The 9,907-nt window shown below is 32.8% G+C and overlaps 4 protein-coding genes across 4 annotated transcripts; 2 read left to right on the plus strand and 2 right to left on the minus strand.

The window, feature by feature from the left end:
• The first annotated feature begins 5,369 nt into the window (after nucleotides 1–5,369).
• On the plus strand, nucleotides 5,370–6,094 carry LOC133819103 (uncharacterized). The gene has a single exon (XM_062252270.1). It carries the CDS (start codon nucleotides 5,438–5,440, stop codon nucleotides 6,017–6,019), a length of 582 nt encoding a protein of 193 aa, XP_062108254.1. The 5' UTR covers nucleotides 5,370–5,437; the 3' UTR covers nucleotides 6,020–6,094.
• On the minus strand, nucleotides 6,095–6,742 carry LOC133819104 (uncharacterized). The gene has a single exon (XM_062252271.1). The coding sequence runs from the start codon at nucleotides 6,740–6,742 to the stop codon at nucleotides 6,227–6,229; it is 516 nt and encodes a 171-aa protein (XP_062108255.1). The 3' UTR covers nucleotides 6,095–6,226.
• Nucleotides 6,743–6,860: 118 nt separating this feature from the next.
• LOC133819105 (uncharacterized) lies at nucleotides 6,861–7,635 on the minus strand. The gene has a single exon (XM_062252272.1). The coding sequence runs from the start codon at nucleotides 7,528–7,530 to the stop codon at nucleotides 6,964–6,966; it is 567 nt and encodes a 188-aa protein (XP_062108256.1). The 5' UTR covers nucleotides 7,531–7,635; the 3' UTR covers nucleotides 6,861–6,963.
• An 857-nt stretch (nucleotides 7,636–8,492) lies between these two features.
• On the plus strand, nucleotides 8,493–9,345 carry LOC133819106 (uncharacterized). Its single transcript, XM_062252273.1, has one exon. The coding sequence runs from the start codon at nucleotides 8,607–8,609 to the stop codon at nucleotides 9,189–9,191; it is 585 nt and encodes a 194-aa protein (XP_062108257.1). The 5' UTR covers nucleotides 8,493–8,606; the 3' UTR covers nucleotides 9,192–9,345.
• The last annotated feature ends 562 nt before the right edge of the window (nucleotides 9,346–9,907 follow it).

A 9,907-nucleotide genomic window follows, 5' to 3' on the forward strand; every position in this document is an offset into this window, starting at 1 on the left:
ATATCTTATTTTAAAAAATTTAATTGATAAAACAAAAAAAAAAAATTTAGGTTTTGATTATACATAATAAATTTCTACAATTTTAATTTTATTTATTTTTCAAAAAAAAAGTAAATCAAAAAAAAAAATTTAAAAATAATCTGGATGAACAGTACCCGTATCGGGTACTGTTCACCGAGTGCTCTGGCTGCTGGTGGCGTGCGCGCGGGGCTGGGGTGCGCGCGTGCATGCGTGCGTGCTGGTGTGCGGTGCGCGCACGCATGGGAGCCAGGCCAAATTTTTCCAAAAAAAAAATTTTGAGCAATTTTTCAAACCAAAACCATTTTCTAATTAATTTTTAACATGTTTTACACAAAATAAAGCATATATAAAAATTAATAGCATAGAAAACACAACAAAATAACCTAAAAATTGTTAAAATTCACATAAAATCAATATGTTCATGAAAACCATCCAATTATTCAAACATATCAAATAATCCAATTTTAAACATGTACATGCATGAAAATAAATATTACCAAAGGCTCTGAGGCCAGTTGTTGGATTAGCTTATACAGGATCTTTACTTATTTTCATGTATATCTAATATTAAACAAATTAATACCAGATAGCCTAAAAAATGTTTCTAAAATTGAATTCAAAGAGAAACAAAAATAGAATACTTACAGTATACGCAGCGGAATTAAGAGTCCTTCCTTCAGTTTCTCTAACTCTTGTATCCTTTCTGTCGCAGAGTATTATCAAGAAACTGAACCGATCTTTTATTTTCTTCACAATCTTCCAATGTATCCTTAGAACCACCTAGACTAGTGTGGGCAATTCTCAACACATGAGATAGATATAGAGAGAATAAGATAAAATAACAAAGAGGCTTAGAAAAGGACTTGTGTTTAGAGAGAATCTAAAACTATCAGATAATCTGACTTGTGACTTATCTGTCGTCTCCTGAAATCTTCTCTCTAAGCACTCCTTTTATAGACTCAATTAGGTCATTTAATTTAATTAAAAAATCAATAAAATAACAGCCATTTTGAAGCCCTAAGTCGAAATTATCATGGGCTATAGGCCCGTGAAATTTCCCATTTGATTATAAGCCCATTGGACTTAAAATCAAGGCCTGTATTATTTTCTATTGATTTAATTAATTAAATAATTATTTAAATCCTTTATCAAATTAATTATTTATAATTTGAACCTTGATTTAAACTTATTTATTAATTTAGATACCAATTTATCTTAATTAATAAATCTGCCATAATTTCTCTTTTCTTCTCAAAATTACACAACTCTTTGAAACTATCCAAAATTGACCTGGTCAACTTTGATAATTCTAATTGATGATTAAATCAATTAAATGAGACTATCTAGATGATTTTATCCAAGGTACAATGGGGACCATGGGCCTATGAAATCAAGCTCCAATAAGTTATCATAAATCTAACAAATAAATTTACTAACTTATTAATTCCTCGTGACTCCACTATAGACTCGGAATTGCACTCTTGAATTCATAGAACGCTCTATAACAAATATAGATACGCTATTAATTATCCATTGTTACAACCATAATTGTCACTCAATCCTCTATAGACGGTCTACAATAAGATAGGACTAAAATACCGTTTTACCCCTCATTGTATTTTATCCTTAAAACACTTAGTTCCTTGTAAATGATATTTCAGTAAACTAATTTAATTACTGAAATGAGATCTCTATCATTTAACACCTTGAACCAAACTAAAAGGAAACCATCGTTTCACTTCTTCATCAGAAGCTATAGATGTTCATATCTATGATTAACACTCCCACTCAATTATACTATCGAGTTCCCAAGATGTAAGTATGGGCTAGTCCGTAGGGTAAGCTGGTAACGAACAAGTCAAAGAACTCAAATAATACAATCAGTTAGAATACTAACCACTCAGAATTGAGATTGAATTGACCTATGGTCAACTATATGATATGACTAGAATAGATAATAACGGTATGTTTACTTATATTATCAACTGTCAATATCGGTCCTGTCCGATGTAACAAATACATCCGATCTTATCTACTTTGCTAATGTTCTTGAAAGAACATAACACTGTAATGTGTAAGGAGATCATATCGTAGATTGGCAAGTCAGTGTAAATCTGGTGCACTGACTAATCTTAGGACTAATTTATTTTGAACATATAATCATATTTATATTCCACTGTGATTACGTCACTATAAATAAGATTAGCTATATGCTCGGGATTTAATAGAAGTTTATATTAAACAAATAATCATGAAAATAAAACATGTGAGCAAAGTGATTGACCAAGTCAAAAAATGATTTCTATTCTTTAATTGATAATAAAATGAGATTACAAAGAATTTGGGTTTTAATTAGGGCATAAAACCCCAACACCATGGTCCCCATTGTACCTTGGATAAAATCATCTAGGTAGTCTCAATTAATTGATTTAATCATCAATTAGAATTATCAAAGTTGACCAGGTCAATTTTGGATAGTTTCACAGAGTTGTGTAATTTTAAGAAGAAAAGAGAAATTATGGCAGATTTATTTATTAAGATAAATTTGTATCTAAATTAATAAATAAATTTAAATCAAGGTTCAAATTATAAATAATTAATTTGATAAAGGATTTAAATAATTATTTAATTAATTAAATCAATAAAAAATAATACATGCCTTGATTTTAAGTCCAATGAGCTTATAATCAAATGGGAAATTTCACGGGCCTTATAGCCCATGATAATTTCGACCTAGGGCTTCAAAGTGGCTATTATTTTATTGATTTTTTAATTAAATTAAATGACCTAATTGAGTCTATAAAATGAGTGCTTAGAGAGAAGTCAAAAAAAGAAGTTTGATAAGTCACAAGTCAGATTTTCTGATAGTTTTAGATTCTCTCTAAACACAAGTCATTTTCTAAGCCACTTTGTTATTTTCTCTTCTTCTCTCTATATCTATCTCATGTGTTGAGAATTGTCCACACTAGTCTAGGTGGTTCTAAGGATATATTGGAAGATTGTGAAGAAAATAAAAAATCGGTTCAATTTCTTGATAATACTCTGCGACAGAGAGGATACAAGAGTTAGAGAAACTGAAGGAATGACTCTTTAATTCCGCTGCATATACTGTAAGTATTCTATTCTTTGTTTCTCTTTGAATTCAATTTTAGAAACATGTTTTAGGCTATCTCGTATTAATTTGTTTAATATTAGATATACATAAAAATAAATAAATATCCTGTATAAGCTTTTCCAACAAACAGTCCATGGTTTTTTTTTTTTTTTTTTTTTTTTAACAATGAAGAATCCATGGTTTTGAATTGTTAGCTTTGTGTTTTAGATTTTTAAATTATTATTATTATATGTCACTAAAAGATAGAGATGATTAAGAATCTAGTCAGGTCCACCAATCGATGTGTTTTAGATATTCGTGTTTAACGTGTTTGTTGGCAGATTCTAAGATTAAGTTTAATTAAGAGTGTTGCTATTTGACACCTTAAGGTGTCCAACACTACATGAGGTGACACTCCAATATTGGTAGCGACACCTCATAATACTTATTAAATTATAATATTTGGGACCCGACATTAGATTGCACCAATAGCGATATGCCACATTTTTGTAGTGTTGGGCAACAGTAGTGTCACTTATCGATTCTCTTCAATTAAAGGCTATTACTATGAGCAATGAAGGAACCTAACACCACTTGACACAATATGTTGTTGATGTAATTTAGTATCAGATCCTACATACTTTAATTTAAAAGATCATATATAAAAGCCTATACTAAATTACATCAATTAATATAAGGTGGTGCTAGATTGCATGAGTGCCCAGTAACAATGTTCTTGTATAAAAGTTGGAGAATACTAAGTAATTGCATTGCTTTAAATAAGCATTTTTTATTGGTCAAATGAATACTGCTGTCAATCATATTATTATTATTATTTTCAGAATCTTATTATTAATTTTAGTTAAATATCACATTTGATTATTAATTTTTAAAAATCTATTTTTTTAAAAGGATTTTAAAATATTTAAATAACAATTTTTATTTTACAAAACTTATTCAAATAAAATTGATTTTAACTTTATTTTTTAGATATATAAAAACAAAATTAAAATCATAAATATATATGTAGGACAATTCTTCTATAGGGGCTTCATTTTAAGCCCTACCGGTGGGGCTTTAAGTGTTTCTCGACCCGTGAAAAATTTTCGACGCGATTTTTTTATGACTGTGTATATTGTAGCTATTTAGAGCATCCTGCAAATTTTTAGAAAATTTCGAATAGTTTACAGTATCGAAAACTAGGTTCAAACATGTTGTTTTCCACGCGCATAAAAAAAATTAGTCACGTGTGCAACAACATGTTTGAACTTAGTTTTCGGTTCTATAAACTCTTCGGAATTTTCTGAAAATTTGAAGATACTCTAAATAGCTATAATATACACGGTTATACAAAAAAACCATGCCGAAAACTGTCCACGGGTCAAGAACACTGAGAGCCCCACCGGTAGGGCTTAAAGTGAGGCCCCTATAGGAGAATTCCTATTTATATATATATTTCAAAATCGAGCATTAGGTATAGTTAAAGGCAGTTTGAGTGCTAATTCTGGTTATGGTTGTATGTCAAGAAACCTCTTGGAGTATTGGATGTTGGAGAGTTAGGTTTCTGGTTTTGCTTCTTCTATTACCATTACGTAAAATTAAGCCAATATTTGCTTGGAGTTTTGAGTGTGGAGCAATTTCGGAACTTGAGTTTAATGAGAGATAATTGCAATAAATTAAGGAATTAATCATGCTTTTGGTTGATGTCCAAGACCAACTTCCCCTTAGTCAAATTCTATCCATGGGACATGAAGAAGACTTTAGTTAATGTTTGGTTGGGGGTAATAGAATGAAAATGAACTAATTTTCATTTCATTGTTTTTGTTTTGTTGTTTTTTAGAGTATTAGAATGTTTTCCACCATATTTGGTGGAATAGCTATTCCATTTGAAAATGAAAGGAAAAATCATTCCAATGCAATAATTTTTTATCAATTTTTTTATATTAATTTTTATTCCATTCTATTTCTATTCATTTTCTCATTCTTATTCATATTCATCTATTTTCATTTGCTCCAACGAAACGGTACATTTAGTGTCAAGTTACAATGCTATTGACTACACATATTACACCCCTTGCTCCCCACTCCAAGTAACCTTAAGGGACATGTCCAAAAGACCAAAACTATTATATTTATTATATATAAAACCCTTATATCCAAGCAATTTCTTTTGGCCACTAGTTATGTGTATGCATATAAATACGAAGAAAATACATAACATCTTTACTCTATATTATCTTTTCACCTCCTTTATCATATTTTCCTCTCAGCAAAGCTTATAATTTTCTTTAGCACTTGCTTCAGTTTATCAAACCAATAAATATGCAGGAAAGTCCTTCCAAAACAGATCATGGAACTTGTGCAGAAATTGGTGATGGTTTGTTAAGGATATCTTCTATCAACCTTAGGCCATTGGATCTTTCTGACATAGATACTTTCATGGTATGGGCCACAGACATAAAAGTGCCTAGTTTTTGCACTTGGGAACCTTTCACAAGCAAAGAAGATGGCATAAACTACATCAGGGATAAGGTGATCCCACACCCCTGGTTCAGGGGAATCTGCATAGACAACAACCCAGTAGGCTATGTTTTGGTGACTCCGAATTCGGGCAATGATCAATGTAGAGGAGAGCTTGGCTATGGTCTGGGTTCCAAGTATTGGGGTAAAGGAATTGCAACTGTGGCTGTGAAACTAGTTGCTGATACCATATTCAAAGAATGGCCACATTTGGAGAGACTTGAAGCTTTGGTAGATGTGGAAAACATAGGCTCTCAAAGGGTTCTTGAGAAAGCTGGGTTTCAAAGAGAAGGGATTCTTAGAAAGTACTTTTTGCTCAAGGGAAATTGTAGAGATATGATAATGTTTAGTTTTCTTTCTACTGATTCCATTACTTTATTATAGTTTCTTCAATGATGTCTTTCTTTCTATTTAAGTTTAACATTTGGTTTATAATAAAGAATAGTTATTCATGGACAAGCAAGGGACTTGGATTTTGGTTTTAAAGCCACAAAAATGGTTCTTTATAAGATCACAAAGATGGAAATACATAAAAATATATATTAGCTTTATCTTGCTACTACCACTGTCATTTAAACCATATAAACAAAATCACAGAATCTTATCTGTTGATAAGAAGCTATAGATAAACATGTGTCTGATTTGACCTTTACAGTAGCCATACTTCCTCAACATCCCTTCTTTTTGAAACCCAACCTTCTCTAGTACCCTTTGGGAAGCACTATTTTCAACTTCAACTAAAGCCTCAAGCCTTACCAAATCATGGAACTCATTAAACACCAAAGAGATGGCCATCTTTAGTGCCATTGTCACAATACATTGGCCCCAGTAGTCTTCTCCCACAGCATAGCTAAGGTGTGCCCTGCATTTGTCGTCACCAGATTCTGGCTTGACTGAGACATAGCCGATCGAATGGTCATCCAAACATATTGTCCACCGCCATGGATGAGGTATAGCAACCTTCTCAATGTATGTCAAGGCTTCTTCTTTAGATGTTATGGTGTTCCACCTAAGGTAGCGCGTGACTCTATCATCACTGACCCATTTCAAGAAGTCATCTGCATCTGAGAGCTTAAATGGACGAAGGGAAATTCTTGAGGAATCCATGGTTTTGAATTGAAAGATTTTTCAGTTTGAATGGTTTTCAATCTTAAATAATACGTAATGGAAGATATTTTGGCTGATACTATGTCGTTTTCATTATGTGGGATTTTTGGAAAATGCAAGAAAAAGATAAAGTTCCATATTGAAATTTCAAATACATAAAGTACAACAAATGTAGGAATAAAATCAATCTTGAAACTTTCAAACAAGTATAAATAGACATTTCAACAAGACATAAGATCACTAGACAAAAGACTATACATGACCATATCTCTTATTTGACCTTTATTAATGGTATACTTCCTTAGGACAGCTTCCTTTCGAAACCCAACTTTTTCCAAGACCCTTTGAGAAGCCTTGTTCTCTATTTCAACCGAAGCTTGCATTCTGGTCAAATCTGGGAACTCTCTAAAGCCATCAGAAGTAGCCATCTTAAGAGCTCTAGTTGTTATGCCTTGGCACCAGTACTCAGCAACCAAGGCATAGCCAACTTCGGCCCTACACTTGTCATCACCATCTCGTGGCATGATGATCATGAATCCGATCGAACGGTCATTGATGCATAGGGATCTGCAATAAGGGTGGGAAATGCAGAAGGTGTTGATGTAAAAAAGTGCTTCTTCCTTGGAAGTGAAAGTGTTCCACCTAGTGAACCTTGTCACTCTATCATCACCACCGTAGATGAGGAAGTCATCAACATCTGAGGTCCTATAGGGACGAAGTTTGATCTCCAAATAATTGGTTGCCATTTTCTTGATACCGATTGGCATTGGCAGAGTTACATCTGCCATTAATAATACTACTTGTTCTTTTGACCAAAGAAAAGCCAAAGGAGCTTGGGATTTCACAATAAAAATAAATATAATGTTGATAGCTTTAAAAAACAAAATCAGATACTGATATTGTTTAATTATTTAAATAAAAGCCAACGGGTATAAGACACTAATAAAATTTTATCAAATGGAATACAGTTGATTTCATAATGTACTTTTCTTATATATTCCATGCTCATTTCAGCCAAAAGATGTAAAATATGTAGTCAGGCTCGCCATAAGCAATTGCCATTTTTAATTTACACGGCTGATTGGAAAAGCATCTAAATTGTAATATTACCAAATTATTCTTATTTATATATTTTTAAATTGTAGTGCCATTCCCCCCAATCAAAACAGAGAATAGTTTGTGAAAAGTAGCGTGTCAGAACTAATATGTAAAGTGTCAAAGTAAAAGTAATATTATTATAAGATATGGGTCGCGACATCAATATTAATTAATTTATTCCAAGCAACGCTAATTATCCAATGTGAAGGATGGTACTAAAAATGGCCCCTATATTTATATATGTTGGCTTGACCAAAACTAAAAAATATTTACACAAAATCATGTTTGAATTTTCAAATTATATATGTAAGAGGCATAATGAAAGGAACTAATCATGATTTTATTTGATGTCAAGATCACCAACTTCCCCTCAATCAAATGGTGCCCATATGAGACTTGAAAGAGACTATGGTGTTCAATGCTTGTAACATTTTCATTTCTTTTCAATCTTTTGGTCAACCAAGGCGGCTTATATTACAATTGTAAACTAATGACTATATATACATACGTACTCCTTGCCCACCACTCCAAGTTTACTTAAAAGTTTCATGTCCAAAAGACCAAAACTTTTTTAGTCTATCTACTTTACAACCCTTATTTCCAAGCAATTTCTTGGGACCATTATGTGCATGCGTAAGCATATAAAGACAGAGGAACCACACAACTTCTTTGATCTATATTATCTCATCTGTTTTGTTATATTTTCCTCTCAACAAAACATAGAATTTCGTTAGTGCTTGTTTTAGTTTATCTAAAACCAATAAACATGGAGGAAAGTCCTTGCAAACCAGATCATGGAACTTGCCCAGAAGGTGGCAATGGTTTGCCAAAAATCTCCATCAATCTCAGGCCATTGGATCTTTCTGACATAGATGCTTTTATGGTATGGGCCGTAGACAAAGAAGTGGCTCGTTTTTGTACTTGGGAACCTTACACCTGCAAAGAAGATGGCTTAAGCGTCATCAAGGAGAAGGTAATCCCTCACTCTTGGTTCAGGGCAATCTGCATAGACGACAAGCCAATAGGTGCCATTTCGGTGACCGCGAATTCGGGCAATGATAAGTGTAGAGGGGAGCTTGGCTATGTTCTTGGGTCCAAGTATTGGGGTAAAGGAATTGCAACTGAGGCTGTGAAAATGGTTGCTGAGATAATATTCAAAGAATGGCCACATTTGGTGAGACTTGAAGCTTTGGTAGATGTGGAAAACATTGGCTCTCAAAGGGTTTTGGAGAAAGTTGGGTTTTTAAGAGAAGGGATTCTTAGGAAGTATAATTTGCTTAAAGGAAAATATAGAGATATGGTGATGTTTAGTCTCCTTTCTACTGATTATAATTCCAACACTGAATTATAGTTTCTATACCATTACCATTGCTATGTCTTGGATTGCATTAGTTACTCTGTTTCTTTTTCTTTTTTTTCTTGGTGACTAGTCTGTATTCTTTGTTGTACTTTTCAAGAAAAAAAAATCTATGTTGTATAAAAACTTTAATTTGCATTTGTTTTTACTTGATCACTATTCCGTTGGGTCCAAGTAACATTAAATTGTAACGAGTTATGGAGGAAAAAAGGGGATCGGATCAGGATAGGGTTCATGGGTCGCTTGTTGCTTGCCTTTACCAATATGCTGAAGGCAGGAAATAATTGCATTAAAAAAGTGGTTACATAATTGTAGGTGTAAAAATTAAAAAAGAAACAAAAGCCAAGATAGGAAAGTGGAAAGTGGAGTAAAAGTACTAAGGAATCTTTTTTTTTTTTTCCAACAAAGATGAATTTGTATTAATCAAGAAGATCGTTCAACAATACAAATTTCAAATCAACAGGGACATCACTCCCTGAAACAATACGATCAGAAATAATGCTAGTAGACCTTGCTAGTGAGTGGGCTACAGCATTTCCAGATCGTTTTACAAATGTGATAGAAACAACATGATGAGTGAGATCGAGCAACAGTTGTCTGCATTCTTGAACCATTCTGCCGAAATAGGAAAGGAGGACAGTGGGGCTTCGAATAGCTTGTATGGACACTAACGAGTCTGATTCCACTACAACATTGTGCCAATTCTTGTC

This window comes from Humulus lupulus, chromosome 2 (assembly GCF_963169125.1).
Source record: "Humulus lupulus chromosome 2, drHumLupu1.1, whole genome shotgun sequence".
Lineage (NCBI taxonomy): Eukaryota > Viridiplantae > Streptophyta > Magnoliopsida > Rosales > Cannabaceae > Humulus > Humulus lupulus.